The sequence below is a fragment of the Onychostoma macrolepis genome, chromosome 04 (assembly GCF_012432095.1).
Source record: "Onychostoma macrolepis isolate SWU-2019 chromosome 04, ASM1243209v1, whole genome shotgun sequence".
In the NCBI taxonomy this organism is placed as follows: Eukaryota; Metazoa; Chordata; class Actinopteri; order Cypriniformes; family Cyprinidae; genus Onychostoma; species Onychostoma macrolepis.
In genome coordinates, this window is record NC_081158.1 from 2,065,579 (window position 1) to 2,084,986 (window position 19,408).

General features: G+C 33.6%; 1 protein-coding gene and 1 long non-coding RNA gene across 2 annotated transcripts in view; one reads left to right on the top strand and one right to left on the bottom strand.

Annotated features, from left to right (window-relative positions):
- Window positions 1–587: 587 nt before the first annotated feature.
- The window catches only part of LOC131539510 (stonustoxin subunit beta-like), a 56,935-nt gene continuing 38,114 nt past the window's right edge, over window positions 588–19,408 (bottom strand). The window contains exons 8-9 of the mRNA XM_058774133.1: window positions 2,160–2,232; window positions 588–718 (exon numbers count right to left, since the gene is read on the bottom strand). Of these exons, the coding sequence (XP_058630116.1) occupies window positions 2,199–2,232 (34 nt within the window). The 3' untranslated portion in view covers window positions 588–718; window positions 2,160–2,198. The remainder of the gene's footprint in view (window positions 719–2,159; window positions 2,233–19,408) is intronic.
- LOC131539529 (uncharacterized) lies at window positions 2,242–4,352 on the top strand. Its single transcript, XR_009270897.1, has 3 exons — window positions 2,242–2,933; window positions 3,050–3,168; window positions 3,355–4,352. It is a non-coding gene; the product is annotated as an uncharacterized LOC131539529 (long non-coding RNA).

Here is a 19,408-nt window from a genome sequence, read left to right on the forward strand (position 1 = left end):
TTCTGGCACATAAATGAAAGATTATCCTTCTGTAAGCATCCAGGGTCAAAACATTATGCACAAATATGCAAGTCTTAGTAGGCATACAACACACTGTATTTAAATATTTAAGATCCATCATTAACTATGTACAATTTCTCAACTAATCACATTCTCCTCTATTCAACCAATCAAATTGGTGTTTGGTAAAGAGTTTTTGGCTCAAAGTCTGCATTTAAAGTCACAGCAGAGGTGTTCAGCTTGAATTAGGACTTGGCTTTCTGCAGACCGGTCAAGTTCTTCCACACTGACTAAATCAATCATTTCTTTTTGAACCTTGCCTTATTCACAGAGGCATTGTCATGTTAGAATAGAAAAGGGTCCTGTCCAAACTGTTGCTTTAAAATTAGAAGCACACAATTCCCTAGAATATCATTATATGCTTAAACATTAAGATTTGTACTCATGGAAATTACTAAAGTAGTCAAACCTGTTCATTAGAAGGGGGTGACCCAATACTTTTGGCAATATAGTGTGTGTGTGTGTATATATGATATAGTTTTCATTATATCTAAAAATCAGGTAATATCTGCATGCACCTAACTCTGAAGAGAACACATAATATGCTAGTAGACAGCAGTCCTTGTGAGTGAGAAGTCTGGTGTGGAGGCTGGATCTGGAGCTAAATTCTGTCCAGGTTGTCACAACATCTCTTGATTTTCTGTCTTCACAAACAGCCCTGAAATATAATTCAAACATTAACAATGATTGTTATAAATGTAATGTGAAGCTTTTACATTCACAACGCTCATTTTGATCTTGGTGGTGAAGTGTGCAGAAAATTCTGCTGGACTGAAATTTAGTCTTTGGTGAACAGTTTTCAAGAGTGCAAATAAGATTTTCAGTTTTAACACTAGAACCGCCACGGGGTAAATTTGACCTGTGGCTGTTTTTCAAATGTACATAACCGATTTTCAACAAAACATTCAAGTCTTCCAGTCATTGGCTTTTACTAAAATTATGTAATTTATAATCCAATGTTGTTAAAATTTATCTAGATAAAACCAGATAAAAAAACAGCTTTTAGACCTATAAGCGCTGCACGGATCAAATTTACCCGCTATATAATGCATGTATTTTCACGCTGTCATTTTCTTGACGCTTGTGTTTTAACATCGTACATTTCTAGGCAATGCCTTTCACTCACCGATTTAGCGGTTATCAGTTTCAAAAATAATGTCAAAATGACTAAAAGAAGGCGATTTATGGAAGGTAGGTATTAGAAACACTAAATGCCATGAGTGATGGAGAGTCTGATGGTAAGTTATGCGTCCTGGGTCGGCTCAGCATCTGACAGTGATCCAGACATCATATTTAGATGTTTTAGCCTAACGTTACTCACCCAAATATTTACTACCTTCTAATTTTCGTTGTCAGTGCAGGCTTTTTTTTTTTTTTTTTAGCTTACTGACCATTATGGATTAGTGTAGGCTGCATTAAAAAGTCTTGAACATGAAATAACAGGGTAAAAATATAGTTGACGTCTACACATAATCATTTCATGACTCTAGACACTTCTTTGTGAAGACAGTGGCATAATACAGTGAAATAATATGTTCTTGAGCCATATAAAAACAGTTGCCATGTGTGTGGGTAAAATTTACCCGCTGGCGCTTTTAGGTATACAGCGACCTCTGGCGTTTCTAGAGTTAAGTACCTTTCAGGCTTGTGTGAGGCTTCCACAAGCAACAAAGTCTACTTGAACAAACACTTTACTACATTTAAAGTCTAGAAAATCAAACTTATAATTCCCACCTTCACCATCCATCTGGCAGATGACCATTACAGACTGTTTCACTTTGAAGCGAGGCACAGCCAGGGTACTTGGTTCTGTCTTACCATTATGAATTTTAATTTCAAAGCACTTTTTTTATTATCATCTGTGTCTCGTTTTGAATTATGTTGTACCTCTCTGGTTGTAGTGTCCTTCATGTAACTTTAAGTTGATTAACAGTACAGTGCATAGTTTTAGGTTAGATTAATTAGCTTATTTCAATTCATCCATTAACAAATTGTCAGCAAAACATTTACAAAGCTATAAAAATCACTCATCTACACATAATCTGTGATTAAAATCCCAAACTTTCATAAATAAGAGCTCAAATCTATAGCTAGCTTACCTCTTATAGTTAGCCTCTGGTTAGCTCACGGTTGTGATGCTAACGGACTGTTTCCGATGACACTGAACCATTTCTGTAAAGTAAATATTCAACAGAAGCGTGTCAATTACATGTAAGAAAGTGTCAGGAACAGTTGTATGTATTATGTGTGTAATTTTAGGGACTAAATTTACCTGAAAGCAGTAAAAACAGTGAGAGACGGAATTTTTTTGCCGCCCCGTTTCCATGGAAACTCCCTCCACTCCAGTTTAAATGCGTGCCTCGAATGTTCAACGCGCGCGCCCATCAAACACGTCAAAGTTATGCAGCGTTTACATAAATAGTACCGGTACATAAAATTAGAAACTTGATGACATATTGTTTAAGTGGATAGTATACCTAAATTGAATGAGAATATAGGATCTATAATATAATTATAGCTTTAATGGTAAACGTTTTTTATACAATAATTAGGAACCGACCTAGCAGTTTTATTGCGCAGCAGCTCTCTCACTCACAGCGACCTCACTCAGAAAGATGGTCATGATTAAACAATCATGATCAAAGCAAATAAGGTTAAATAACCAATAGGAATTGTTTCAGCGTGGTAAGGCAGCGCAATGTGTTTAGTTTTATTGTTGTTGATAATAGTTATACCAGAAGGTTTCATGATAAAAATGTAAAAATGTTACACATTTTTATTTGTGAAAGCAGTATTTATAAATTGACTTTTAAAAATCTTTATACAGTAATCATGAAGGAAGACTTGTCACGGTGATTCATTGGTCATAAGTTGTAGGTTAAACCATTTTAAAGTGTATATACATTTGATCTAATCATTATAGTTTATTAATTGTTTTAAAAGAAAGTTGTAATTTTGTAAAAAAAGAAGAATTTTTTTTTTTTTTCAGATTGTGGGAATGTGGTTGTTGAATATAGGGGAGAAATTATATTTATTTGAAGCAGAACGCAAAAGGGACATCTATCAGAATACGGTCTCTGTCTTTACTTGGCAAAACAAGCAGTGCTGGTGAGTTTTTAAAACGTACATGTAGACATTTTAATCATTGTCTTTGTATTCATGTCATAGTTTTTGTCTTTTAGTTTAATTGTTAGGCAAAACATTCTACAAAATATAATTTTGTGCAGTTTTTAATTGCAGCATTGATGCGGTTGCGTCACTCTTGGCCTGACGCTAAACGACGATCTCTTTCAGCAGAAACTGCTCCGTGAAGACGACTGTGGTCCAGGAAATCCTGCCTTTGGCAGCGAGGGACATTATTCCTGAAGAAGAAACAACACACGACTGCGGAGCAAGTGACCGGCTTTAGAGAGAGGTTTGACACACTTTGACTGCTTTCGTCATTTTCACAGATCCAGATTCTTTAAGACTGTGATCACTTTTTGAAGGGTAGAGGGAACTAGTGTTGGGCGATATGCTCAATTTTCATATCGTCCTATCGTCAGCCTGTGAGATCGCCGGTACACGATATTATCCTGCTAATTTATTTAACTATTTATTTACTTGGTTTCATTGCCGGAAAGTGAACCAACTCCAGCGTAAGGCTAAAAGCAGCCTAATGTTTTTAATATGACTGAATCTGTATTTAACATGATAACAAATTAATAGAAACATCATAAGTTACTAATTATAATGCTTACATTTCCTCAGTTATTCAAAAAGCAGCTAACTTACAGAAAACGAGCAAAGAACATTACATTACCAAAGAACATCATCACAAGCTCGGCCTAGCGCGAGTTAATGCACTTTAAAAACACTCCCGTTATAATCGGTGAATCTACACCGTATGATGAATAAATCTCTTATACACACATCTGCACTTTGTTGTTTATGAGAGAACTCGTGAGTCAGAATTCAGTCGGTGCGCTGAACAACAGAACGCCTCTGATTGGACATTGCATTCATAAACTCAGCATAATCCTGTGATTGGTTATAATAATGTGCAACACTGTAAAAACACGGAAAAAGAAATATAATGCAACAAATAAGCCCTAATATTAATTAGTATGACTAGCCTGATAATAATAATAATAATAATAATAATCGTCTTGTCTTGCTATCGTCAAAGGCATCATCCACAGGCGATATCTCTGACTATCGTCGATACATGATACAACCGTCTATCAGCACAACCCTAGAGGAAACGGGACCCAAAGATCCTGTACTTGTACTTATCGTGCTGTCACACTATGAGTTCCTGCTGGTGGACCTTTCCCGTCATCATCAACATCATCATAATTATTATTATTTTAAATGTTATTTTCAGTCTTGAAGTCAAACAGCATTTATAATAATATAATAATAATAATAATAATAAACCATCATCATCATAATTATTATTATTTTAAATGTTATTTTCAGTCTTGAGGTCAAACAGCATATATAATAATAATAATAATAATAATAACAATCATCATAATTATTATTATTATTTAAAATGTTATTTTCAGTTTTGAGGTCAAACAGCAACACATACACACTGTTTCTGGTTTGACGTCGTGGTGTCCTGTAGAGTGTTAATGAAGAGTCGTGTGAAACCCATTGTACTGAATACACACACACTGTACGGTTTAGCGTAGTGGGGACCTGGTCTATAAGTGATGCTTTCTAACTAATATTTGTATTACCTTTTATAATAGCCTTCAGTCAGTTAGTTAGTTAGTTTCAGTCTTAAAAACTCAAGCAGCTTTCTTTTTAATATTTCGTTTTGTACTATGGGGCTGTTGAATGCTTGAATCTGATTGGCTGATGAGCGTTCTAAGGTGTGCAATTATTTTCAGGGAAACGTCAAACGTAGTTCCAGGCAGCTCTTGACCACATTACAGTTCCATATCACTTCGCCAAATGATTTCTATTATTTCAAAGGTCTTAGAACAGCAAAAGAACTTAAACCCACAATGACACTGGCCAAACAAATAAATACAGTAAGCAATGGGATAAAAACAACAGATAATTTCAATGTTTTGCCACAAAATTACATTTTATTATGCATGTAAAGCGCATACTCTATTTCTCCTGCTCTCTCTCCCTTACAGATGCACACGTTGAAACATAATACACACGCTCACGTTCAGTAAAATAGTTTAGCAGTTTCAAAGCTACATGACGTTTTGCGTTTACGGTTCGTGTTGTGGCTGCATTACCACCTCGGGTGTGTATTATTTTTCTAATAATCCAACGGCCCATCGTCAGTTATTCCTTACTTATTTTCTGTCTTACAGTCAAACAGGGTTTTATTATTATTATTATTATTTTAAATGTTATTTTTAGTCTTGAGGTCAAACAGCATATATAATAATAATAATAATAATAACAATCATCATAATTATTATTATTATTATTATTTAAAATGTTATTTTCAGTCTTGAGGTTAAACAGCAGCACATACACACTGTTTCTGGTTTGACGTCGTGGGGTCCTGTAGAGTGTTAATGGAGAGTCGTGTGAAACCCATTGTACTGAATACACACACACTGTACGGTTTAGCGTAGTGGGGACCTGGTCTATAAGTGATGCTTTCTAACTAATATTTGTATTACCTTTATAATAGCCTTCAGTCAGTCAGTTAGTTAGTTAATTAATTAATTAGTCAGTTAGTTGGTTCCAGTCTTGTAGTCAAACAGCGTATTTTATTAATTTTTATTATTAATATTTAAAATGAGATTTTTAGTCTTGAGGTCAAACAGCATTTATAATAATAATATAATAATAATAATAATAATAAAATAAACCATCATCATCATAATTATTATTTTAAATGTTATTTTCAGTCTTGAGGTCAAACAGCATTTATAATAATATAATAATAATAATAAAATAAACCATCATAATTATTATTATTTTAAATGTTATTTTCAGTCTTGAGGTCAAACAGCATATATAATAATAACAATCATCATAATTATTATTATTATTTAAAATGTTATTTTCAGTCTTGAGGTTAAACAGCATATATAATAATAATAATAATAAAAATAAACCATCATCATAATTATTATTATTTTAAATGTTATTTTCAGTCTTGAGGTCAAACAGCATTTATAATACTAATAATAATAACAATCATCATAATTATTATTATTTAAAATGTTATTTTCAGTCTTGAGGTTAAACAGCAGCACATACACACTGTTTCTGGTTTGACGTCGTGGGGTCCTGTAGAGTGTTAATGGAGAGTCGTGTGAAACCCATTGTACTGAATACACACACACTGTACGGTTTAGCGTAGTGGGGACCTGGTCTATAAGTGATGCTTTCTAACTAATATTTGTATTACCTTTATAATAGCCTTCAGTCAGTCAGTCAGTCAGTCAGTCAGTTAGTTAGTTAGTTAGTTAGTTAATTAATTAATTAATTAATTAGTCAGTTAGTTGGTTCCAGTCTTGTAGTCAAACAGCGTATTTTATTTATTTTTTATTATTAATATTTAAAATGAGATTTTTAGTCTTGAGGTCAAACAGCATTTATAATAATAATAATATAATAATAAACCATCATCATCATAATTATTATTTTAAATGTTATTTTCAGTCTTGAGGTCAAACAGCATTTATAATAATAATATAATAATAATAATAATAATAATAAAAATAAACCATCATCATAATTATTATTATTTTAAATGTTATTTTCAGTCTTGAGGTCAAACAGCATATATAATACTAATAATAATAACAATCATCATAATTATTATTATTATTTAAAATGTTATTTTCAGTCTTGAGGTTAAACAGCATATATAATAATAATAATAATAATAAAAATAAACCATCATAATTATTATTATTTTAAATGTTATTTTCAGTCTTGAGGTCAAACAGCATTTATAATACTAATAATAATAACAATCATCATAATTATTATTATTATTTAAAATGAGATTTTTAGTCTTGAGGTCAAACAGCATTTATAATAATAATAATATAATAATAATAATAATAATAATAAAAATAAACCATCATCATCATAATTATTATTTTAAATGTTATTTTCAGTCTTGAGGTCAAACAGCATTTATAATAATATAATAATAATAATAATAAAAATAAACCATCATCATAATTATTATTATTTTAAATGTTATTTTCAGTCTTGAGGTCAAACAGCATATATAATACTAATAATAATAACAATCATCATAATTATTATTATTATTTAAAATGTTATTTTCAGTCTTGAGGTTAAACAGCATATATAATAATAATAATAATAATAAAAATAAACCATCATCATAATTATTATTATTTTAAATGTTATTTTCAGTCTTGAGGTCAAACAGCATTTATAATACTAATAATAATAACAATCATCATAATTATTATTATTTAAAATGTTATTTTCAGTCTTGAGGTTAAACAGCAGCACATACACACTGTTTCTGGTTTGACGTCGTGGGGTCCTGTAGAGTGTTAATGGAGAGTCGTGTGAAACCCATTGTACTGAATACACACACACTGTACGGTTTAGCGTAGTGGGGACCTGGTCTATAAGTGATGCTTTCTAACTAATATTTGTATTACCTTTATAATAGCCTTCAGTCAGTCAGTTAGTTAGTTAGTTAGTTAGTTAATTAATTAATTAATTAATTAATTAATTAATTAGTCAGTTAGTTGGTTCCAGTCTTGTAGTCAAACAGCGTATTTTATTTATTTTTTATTATTAATATTTAAAATGAGATTTTTAGTCTTGAGGTCAAACAGCATTTATAATAATAATAATATAATAATAATAATAATAATAAAATAAACCATCATCATAATTATTATTATTTTAAATGTTATTTTCAGTCTTGAGGTCAAACAGCATATATAATACTAATAATAATAACAATCATCATAATTATTATTATTATTTAAAATGTTATTTTCAGTCTTGAGGTTAAACAGCATATATAATAATAATAATAATAATAATAATAATAATAAAATAAACCATCATCATAATTATTATTATTTTAAATGTTATTTTCAGTCTTGAGGTCAAACAGCATATATAATAATAATAAAAATAAACCATCATCATAATTATTATTATTTTAAATGTTATTTTCAGTCTTGAGGTCAAACAGCATTTATAATACTAATAATAATAACAATCATCATAATTATTATTATTATTTAAAATGTTATTTTCAGTTTTGAGGTCAAACAGCAACACATACACACTGTTTCTGGTTTGACGTCGTGGGGTCCTGTAGAGTGTTAATGAAGAGTCGTGTGAAACCCATTGTACTGAATACACACACACTGTACGGTTTAGCGTAGTGGGGACCTGGTCTATAAGTGATGCTTTCAAACTAATATTTGTATTACCTTTATAATAGCCTTCAGTCAGTCAGTCAGTCAGTCAGTCAGTTAGTTAGTTAATTAATTAATTAATTAGTCAGTTAGTTGGTTCCAGTCTTGTAGTCAAACAGCGTATTTTATTTATTTATTTTTTTTAATTATTATTTTAAATTAGATTTTTAGTCTTGAGGTCAAACAGCATTTATAATAATAATAATAATAATAACAATCATCATAATTATTATTATTTTAAATGTTATTTTCAGTCTTGAGGTCAAACAGCATTTATAATAATAATCATCATCATCATCATCATTATTATTATTATTTTAAATGTAATTTTTTTGTATTTGTATTTATTTATTTATAAAGCACTTTTCAGGCTACACAGTAACTTCAACTGCTGTACATCACAAACAGTTATGATAATAAAAAGAAGAAATAATTAAAATAAGAAAACAACAACATTGAGATATTTGACCCAGTAAAAAGTTAAAATGCCAGGGAGAACAGGTATGACTTTAAGCGGCACTAGAAGGTACTTAACGTGAGGGATGCTCTAACCTCGAAAGGAAGGCTATTCCATAACCTTAGGCCAGAGACCGCAAAAGTGCGGTCACCTTTTAGATTTAAGACGCACTCTTGGAATCGTTAATAATAATTTGTTTGAGGATCTCAGTGATACTTTTGCATTATATGGTTTAATAAGCTCTACCAAATTTTCTGGCGCTGTTCCATGTAATGCCTTAAAAACACAGATCAAGACTTTTTATTGGATCCTGTAATGCACTGGTAACCAGCCTAATGAAGATAACAGTGGAGTAATATGATCAGACTTCTTAGCATTCGTGAGCATTCTAGCCGTGGCATTTTATACTAGCTGGAGACGTGCAATATGCGTCTGACAGGTCCCAACATAAACAGCATTACAATAATCTAAACGGGAAAAGATGAAAGCATGGACGACCTTTTCTAAGTCACTAGTTGAAAGGAATGATTTTAATTTCGCTATTGCCCTCAAATAAAAAAAACTGTTCCGAACTTCAATGTTTATTTGATTATCAAATTTTAACGAGGAATCAAAAATGACTCTTAAATTCTTTACTCTGTCCTGTAGATAACAGGCCCAAGGGCCAAAGATGACACTTTCAGTCTTGTTAAGGACTGTGCGACCAAAAATCATAATTTCTGTTTTGCGTTCATTCAACTGAACAAGATTATCAGCCAACCAATCTTTCACTTCATCCAGACACCTACGAAGTGTTACACAGGAAGCATTACAAGTCTCAAGGGCAAATAGATCTGTGTCGTCTGTGTATAGGTGATAAGAAATACCATATTTTTTAAATATCCTTCCCAATGGGAGCATATATAATGCAAACAAAACAGGGCCCAGAATGGACCCTTGAGGTACCCCACTGGTAGAATGCGCAGGGTATTAAAAACAATTACAGAGCTTTACTGTAAAAGATCTTTTAAGTCTTGAGGTCAAACAGCATTTATAATAATAATAATAATAATAATAATAATTATTATTATTATTATTATTTAAAATGTTATTTTCAGTCTTGAGGTTAAACAGCAGCACATACACACTGTTTCTGGTTTGACGTCGTGGTGTCCTGTAGAGTGTTAATGGAGAGTCGTGTGAAACCCATTGTACTGAATACACACACACTGGTTTAGCGTAGTGGGGACCAGGGGCCTGTTCCATAAAAGACGCTAAGAAAAGCGGGGATTAAAGTCCAAAACCTGACTTGAAATAACCTAACAAATCAAACGGGACTAAACCACCTGTAGTAACGCACTCGTCCCACTATATGCACACTAGACACTTTCTATAAACACTCCCTGCAACAAAGACTCAATAAGATAATATATGTTTACTTGAATATTGCACTATAAAATAATGTTTACTGGAGCATTGCACCACTAACTCCTTTGCACTATGCGCTGCTTCCCACAAAATCTCTCTTCTGAACAATTTAATGTAAAAAAATATATATTTCCTGCACAATTTCATGTACAAATGTCTCTTTAGCACTATTTCATGTACAGTATTTATGTAAAGTTCTTGTACAGTCTCAGTTTGTGTATGTGTAGTCAACTAGGTATAGTAGTTATAGTATTTATAGTATATGTATAGTCAGATGGTTAAACTGTTGTATAGCCCTATTGTGTTTTTTGTTTTTTTCCCCCATATTTGCATTGCTGTATGTGTATCTCATGTCTAACTAGTATGTAGCACCATGGTCCTGCGAGACACGACATTTCGTTCCACTATATGTCCACACATGTAGCAGAATGACAATAAAGCTCAACTTGAACTAAAGCGGTTTCATAAATGACAATTTAAGTTCACGCAATCTCACTAATGCGATCCAGGTTCAGTGAGTCAGGATAATTTGATGTGCACGCTTATTCTTAAGCAGCTCTTAATGTCGATCATGGATCAAATCGATCCACCATGGCAAACAGCGAATATTTGTGTTGTTTAATGCATTTGAGACGTTATGTTTTTCTAAGTGCATAACTGACACGTCACAGGTATATTTTTAATCTGTAAATGTTAGAAAGTCATGCAAATATATCCATTTTGCTGTCAGGAGTGGGCGAGGCTTAGCGAGTGAACGAGCGCTGCTGCATGCATGCGCACTACACAGATGGAGCAGAATAGAATAATAGCACAAGAATTCCAAATACAATATACATTCTGCTAAAATATTTGTTGGACATTAAATGTGACACATAGAATTTTAATCCTACTTATAAGTGTATTTTTTTATGATAGCAGTAACTGTAAATCAAGTGTAAGATGGCTAATACAGCCATACTAGCTCAAATCAGTTAAATGTGTGTTCCTCTTATCAGTTAAATGTAGTCTGATTTCTATTATTTATTTAAATTTTTAATTCAGTGATTTTTAACTTTTGATTTAGTGTTTTTAATGCTTTAAAGAGCCATTTTAGATTGCAATGTTTTAATGTTCTAATAACCATAAAAGGTGCAGCTGTCATAAATGGTCATAAATGGCTGCATGGCTAGAAACAGCTGATCAACTAAACGCGCAAGTAGCAACTATGTTAAAATGTCAGTAGCCTATTTTGGGCACAATACATTAAATACAGTTGGTTGTAACCTATTTTTTATTTATTTGATTATTTAAGGTGTATTTTCTGTATAGGCTACTTTTATTTTTGGACTAATAATAAAGTCAACTAATTGTATGTGCATTCCTATTGGTCAGTGTTAGAGGAGCTCAGCTTAGCCTGACAGTTAGCCTGCTCCGGACCAGGTTAATTTGCCAGCATAAGTTGCCACAGTGACTGAGCTTGAGCTATGGTAATTTTGCTTTCAGAAACCAAATCAAATGAAAATAAGTCAGAATTACTGAAATAAGCCTGGTTTATTTGGTAAACTTGATTTATGGAACAGGCCCCTGGTCTATAAGTAATGGTTTCTAACTAATATTTTTATCATCTTTATTATGGCCTTCATGTACGGATGAAGTTATGAAAGCCATGGAGAACTGCTCTGGACCTGTAGGAGCTACACAACTTCAGTTAGTTAATTTACCCTTCAACTGTCCAAAATGAGCAATTTTCTCCTGGCACTTGAAAAAGGACGCTTGGTAAATTTTACAGGCAGAAATCTTGATGAACTCGACATAGATCCAGAAGATACTCTACAAATCAAAAAAAAATTCTCTTTCTGGCTGTGTTTGCACTGGCTCAAAAATTATTTTTATTTATTTTTATATTTTTACTTGCGTGATACAGATTGGATATTGTTGCACACATTTAAACACAAAAATGCGCCCAAGATCAGATTTTTTCGCTTCCATCCTGAGCCACTTCCAAATATGGTTTTAAATTGGATACATATCAGATATCTGGACATCTGACCTATGTCTAAATCATAAATCTGATTCCCATTGGAAAAACAAAACAGCCCAGTGTGAGGGCCACATGTTTGCCCATAAAAATAACTTTTCTTAAAGTTATGAAGCAGGTGTTACTTGTAAGCACTGGCACTGGCACAAAAAATTTACTTATGTTGAGGCAGAAAGGTAAGGGGTAAGAATGCGGGCACACAGAAACATTCAGGAGCACAGAAACTTGCTTTCAGCTGCTGCCCCATCACGCTGAACAGTTTATCAATTTATAGTATTTTCCAGTTGTAGTATAATTTGTAATTCAATTAATTGTAGAATAACCAATAAATAGTTTCGAATTTCAATTTCTTTTATGCACAGGTTTGATTCTAGTTTACTGTTTTGTGCTACTTTTCCTATTTGACTGCAATAGACAGTCAGATAGATATTGATCCAATAGATCTTGAAGAAAAAAAATCTCACTGAATTAAATGTAAACCTTGGTACTAGTTTTTTCTTATTTTAGTCAGCTCAGTATTATAAAACAAATGCCTAAGCTGAAAGCAATCATTACATATGACTAGTAGTAGTGAAGCAAAATAAAGCGAAGCAGCCCTGAGAAAAATGTGAATGTGAAGTTTTTGTAAAAGTTGTAAAAATGACAAAATTTTCGGTACGGGTCTTTCGGTTCAGTACGCATGTGTACCAAACAAATACAGCATTGTTTTAAACACTGCACGAGTGAAACTTCATCTTTCAAGTTGTCATTTTTTTCCAGGAAATTCAAACAATAAATGGTGTTTGACGATCTTTGATGTGGCGCGACAGATCGCTGTATAAACGCCTCGGAGAGCCACTTAAACATGCCACGGCGCAGCTGGTATAAACCCAAGCATTGACTCGAGCGGCCGCGATCAGCTCCGGTGGCCGTGTCAGAGCCGTAACGCACCGCAGACATGTGCAGTGTGAATGGGGTCAGATCAACAGCAGAGCGGAGCGAGAGTGAACGTGATCATCCCCTCTTTGCTACCACTTTTAACATGAAATAAACATGAATGAACATAAAACAGCTTGTAAACAAAATGACCTCGGGCAAGTCAAAAGCATCCACAGCTCGTTAGTTTGCTAGAGAAATTAAGTCTAGTAAACAGCATTTCGCAAAATATATACTCATTATATTTTACTTTACCTGTTAGTGATGTCTTAATAATTTAATGTATGTTTAAATTCACCATCCACTAGGGCTGGGTTGTGACACAAATTTCACAATTCGATTCGATTCTCACTCACAAGCTTGCGATTCGATTACCGATTTGATTCAATATCGATTATTTTGGATGCATATCAGGTACAGTACATGCCAGATTTTCTCAAGGAAAAAAAATCTCTCAACTAATGCACTAAAATATGAGAGTCAGTTGGGACTACATTACAATATTGAAGGTTAAAATTGACTTATATGTACTGTACAACTGCTTAAACTGCACTTAATGAAGTTTTTATAATTAAGTTACAATTACTTCAGTTAGTTTCTTTGAAATATACACATTTAAATAGTGGTTGTCATAAAAACTTGGACGGATTTATTCAAACATTAAAGAACAGTAAAACATTATAATGAATGTTATATGGTGCATATATTTAGCAAAATGCCCCTCTCTACAGTTTATTTTTCTGGCTGACTAATGAGTTTATGGTCACCGAATGTTTTTTTTCTGAGGTAAATGTGACGTTACGTGACATTGTTTACAAGCAGTTATATTGACGTCTTTGCGTGGCTGAAACACTGATTGAGCGATTACAAGAGACAGGATATGGATTGTATAGTTCTACTCTCTATTAACTTACCTTCGGATGTTTAGTCCTGTTTATTTTGTGCTGTAACTAGTATTAATGTGGAGGAGGTGATCAGTTCACATGCCAACATGCCAACACGATATTTATTGTTTGAATACTGCAATACAATGGACATAAATTGAAATCTGAGACTTTGTTTCATATAAGTACCAACGCACAATGCTTATTGTGATTTATTGAATGGGAGGTGTGCCTCAATGTTCCATCCATTAACTGAAAACATCGATAGAATAATCGATTCTTGGGATTTAAGAATTTATATTGTTTAGTAAAAACGAGAATCGATTAAAATAGAGATATCTATATCTATATATAATATATATATATTTTTTTTACCTAGCCCTACCATCCACCATTCACCACTTTCACCATCCAATTGAACCACAACATCAACCATAACTCCTTCAAAAACAGCCAGAAACCTTGGAGTTTCTCAGACCACATTGCTAAAACTGTCCGGTCCTGCAGATTTGCTTTATTTAACATCAAGAAGATCAGAACCTTTTTCTCGGGAACATGCTTCACAACTCAAGCTCTTGTTCTGTCCAGGCTGGACTATTGCAATGCTCTCTTGGCAGGTCTTCCAGCCAGTTCTATCAAACCTCTACAATTAATCCAGAACGTAGCAGCAAGATTTTAACGAGCCGAAAAGAACGCACATCTACACTAGCTTCTCAAATTTTTTGTATTCTATCCGTTTGTTTTCATTTTATTTATTATACAATTAACAAAAGCAAAAAAGGCCTCTAACACTAGCTTGCTCTATTCTTTTTCTATTGTTTTATTTTTTTAATAATATAATTAAAAAAATAGCACTTGCATATCATTGCTCTTTTGTTGATTTTGGATAAAAGTGTCTGCTAAATGACTAAATGAAATGTAAATGTAATCTGTTATGAAACTAGTTATAACAGCCACTGTAGCTTATAAATGAATAGCCTATATTTCAGCAACAAATATAAATTTTATAATTTAGAAGTTAATTTAATAACTGCATTATGTGCAATTCACGTTTGCTGCATCTTTTTTTTCTTCTTTTTTTTTAGTTGAGTGTCGATTATTACATTTAAAAATAAATATTGATTAAATTTAAGTTGGGGCTCTGTTGTTAATTGTAACTTTTAGTAAAATGTAAAGGGCTCCCTATATTTTAGAGCAGAAGTTAGAACAACTTGTTCAGTAAACCACTATTTGATTAAAAAATTAAATTAAAAAAGAATATATGCATGTTTAGTTTTCCCCCTGCTGAACCGAAATCATACCAAACCGTGACATACTGAACCGTCCTGTTTGTGTACCGCTACACCCCTACTGGTCAGATCATGTTTTCAAGCCATCTAAAATATGATATTTACTTGACGCAAAGTGGTGACTTCTTAATGGGTTTATTTACTTTTTTTAAAATATTTTTTCCATTAACACCCATAATTGTTTTTCATTTAGACTGATTTGTGGATGAAGAATGATTTATCGCGTAAACCAGTATTCGCCAATCGTAACCATATCCAATCATATTGCGATGGAGGCATTGCCTCCTCTTATGTGACTTTTCCCCATTCATTCTCAATTACCCCCCACCAAACCCAGCACACGCTCGAGGGGTCTGTACAAACTCAATGGAGGCAAGAGAGACACGGGCCCCTGCTTTAACTTTACCTGCTGCTGTCACTGCTTGTTTTTCTGAAGTCACACTGTCCAACAATTTATATCTTATGATCCTTATGATAGCAACCAAGATGGCACTGGCTTAAATGTTGCATTTGAACAAATAATGCAGAATGACAGTACAGTTCTGTAGCTGTAAAACTGCTGCTTGAGGTCGATACTGTGGAGCAAACAGGAAATACATGCTGCCGAGATGCACATGATCAAATTCATTGAGAACCGGAAACTCTGTGAGGTGTCCAGAGACTGAACCACTTGCTCTTAAAAATAGAGAGTGCATAGCTTTGAAGTTTTACATTAAAAATCAGGGCCTAGTTTCACAGACAGGACTTGGACGAAGCTAGGATTAGGGCAAAGTTCAATGAGGACATTTAAATAATTTTTATAAACGTGCCTTAGGAAAAACATTACTGTTGTTCATCTTGAGACAAAACAAAGGCACTGATATACAGGTGCTGGTCATATAATTAGAATATCATCAAAAAGTTGATTTATTTCACTAATTCCATTCAAAAAGTGAAACTTGTATATTATATTCATTCATTACACACAGATTGATATATTTCAAATGTTTAATTCTTTTAATTTTGATGATTATAACTGACAACTAAGGAAAATCCCAAATTCAGTATCTCAGAAAATTTGAATATTGTGAAAAGGTTCAATATTGAAGACACCTGGTGCCACACTCTAATCAGCTAATTAACTCAAAACACCTGCAAAGGCCTTTAAATGGTTTCTCAGTCTAGCTCTGTAGGCTACACAATCATGGGGAAGACTGCTGACTTGACAGTTGTCCAAAAGACGACCATTGACACGTTGCACAAGGAGGGCAAGACGCAAAAGGTCATTGTAAAAGAGGCTGGCTGTTCACAGAGCTCTGTGTCCAAGCACATTAATAGAGAGGCGAAGGGAAGGAAAAGATGTGGTAGAAAAAAGTGTACAAGCAATAGAGATAACCGCACCCTGGAGAGGATTGTGAAACAAAAGCCATTCAAAAATGTGGGGGAGATTCACTAAGAGTGGACTGCAGCTGGAGTCAGTGCTTCAAGAATCACTACGCACAGACGTATGCAAGACATGGGTTTCAGCTGTTGCATTCCTTGTGTCAAGCCACTCTTGAACAACAGACGGCGTCAGAAGCATCTCGCCTGGGCTAAAGACAAAAAGGACTGGACTGCTGCTGAGTGGTCCAAAGTTATGTTCTCTGATGAAAGTAAATTTAGCATTTCCTTTGGAAATCAGGGTCCCAGAGTCTGGAGGAAGAGAGGAGAGGCACACAATCCACGTTGCTTGAGGTCCAGTGTAAAGTTTCCACAGTCAGTGATGGTTTGGGGTGCCATGTCATCTGCTGGTGTTGGTCCACTGTGTTTTCTGAGGTCCAAGGTCAACACAGCCGTATACCAGAAAGTTTTAGAGCATTTCATGCTTCCTGCTGCTGACCAACTTTATGGAGATGCAGATTTCATTTTCCAACAGGACTTGGCACCTGCACACAGTGCCAAAGCAACCAGTATCTGGTTTAAGGACCATGGTATCCCTGTTCTTAATTGGCCAGCAAACTCGCCTGACCTTAACCCCATAGAAAATCTATGGGGTATTGTGACGAGGAAGATGCGATATGCCAGACCCAACAATGCAGAAGAGCTGAAGGCCACTATCAGAGCAACCTGGGCTCTCATAACACCTGAGCAGTGCCACAGACTGATCGACTCCATGCCACGCCGCATTGCTGCAGTAATTCAGGCAAAAGGAGCCCCAACTAAGTATTGAGTGCTGTACATGCTCATACTTTTCATTTTCATACTTTTCAGTTGGCCAAGATTTCTAAAAATCCTTTCTTTGTATTGGTCTTAAGAAATATTCTAATTTTCTGAGATACTGAATTTGGGATTTTCCTTAGTTTTCAGTTGTTATAATCATCAAAATTAAAAGAAATAAACATTTGAAATATATCAGTCTGTGTGTAATGAATGAATATAATATACAAGTTTCACTTTTTGAATGGAATTAGTGAAATAAATCAGCTTTTTGATGATATTCTAATTATATAACCAGCACCTGTATATGGTTCAAGGGTCTTTATAAATTTGTGAGTTTAGTTATATGTTATTTTATATTGTCTAAAGTGTTTCAAATGATCGTTATTGATGTAATGATTTGTTAGTAGTAGTAGTAGTAGTTAGTTGTTATCAGGTTTCTGATCTTCTTCACAGACCAGTTATTGGTGAGTCTTACTGAGTTTCCATGTTTACGCAGGCATTCAAGACTGAAGTTGTTTGTTGTATTTATTGGTACGAAGTTATAAGAAACTGTTTAGAATGCATCATGAAGGGTTTATGAATTTTATTTTGTCTTTTTACACTCAAATTAGTGTTATCTTTGAACACAGGCATGAAAGAGTTTATGCAAGAGTTAATTGTTGACTTGCTGACATAATGTATTGAGTTTTGAGAAACTATTTAAATTACAGATGACACGTCAATTTTTGTGTTGTTACTTTATATTAAACAGAACATCTAGAACACACAGAACAATAGCATTTTTTAGTTTGGAGCTCCTATTTTGTTCACAGTATATTGTCCCTTTACAAACTGCTTTAATAAATGCACATTTAAAATGTGTTGAAGTTCATTTACTTCTTTGTGATAACTTTATACAAATGATAAAATGAGTGTGAGTTCAGTCCCCACAATGACCATAAACTGGTATTTAGTGTGTGAGTTAAGTCCCCACAATGACCAAAAACTGGTGTTAGGTGTGTTTAGATTCGATCCCCACAATGACCAAAAACTGGTGTTTAGTGTGTGAGTTCAGTCCCCACAATGACCAAAATCTGGTTGTGTGTTAGCCGGACCCCAGATATACACAAAACCTGAAAGGTCTCCACAAGTGACCACTGTGTCAGGTTTATAACTTTTGTAGTGAAATATTTGTAATCTGAAGTGATACTTTTAAACAGGCTTTTTAGATTTTGTCAGATTATTTTTTTTTAGGTCTCTAGGATCATAGGAAAGGGCGGTCCCCACAATGTAGCAATTCTGCCAGGTGGCACCCACAATGCACAAAAACAAGTATGTGTGTGTGTGTGTGTGTGTGTGTGTGTGTGTGTTTGCGTAAGTGTGACTGGGTGTTGGGGTGGAAGTATATAAACAAAAGAAAGTACAACAGACATGACAATAGCAAAAAAAAAAAAACCTTAATAGTAATGATAACAGTAATAATAATAATAATAATAGTAACAATAGCATTAATAACAAAAATTAGAGGATGGAGGATGAGGAAGGTGATAAGTAATAATAGTAACAGTAGCAGCAATAACGATAATAAACTTATTCATCCGAGACAGGGGGTGTTTGGGGAATCAGGAGGAGGACAAATAGTAATAATAATAATAATAACAATAAAAATAATAATGTTAGTAATGATGAAATAATAATAGTAATAATAGTAATAAAGCTATAAATAGAAAGATATTGTAAGGCTGCCTCTGGGCCCTCCATGCGTAAGGCATAAATTATGCCAATAACGAGCCATCAAGGAGAGGTGCTGAGGGGCACAAGGCCCA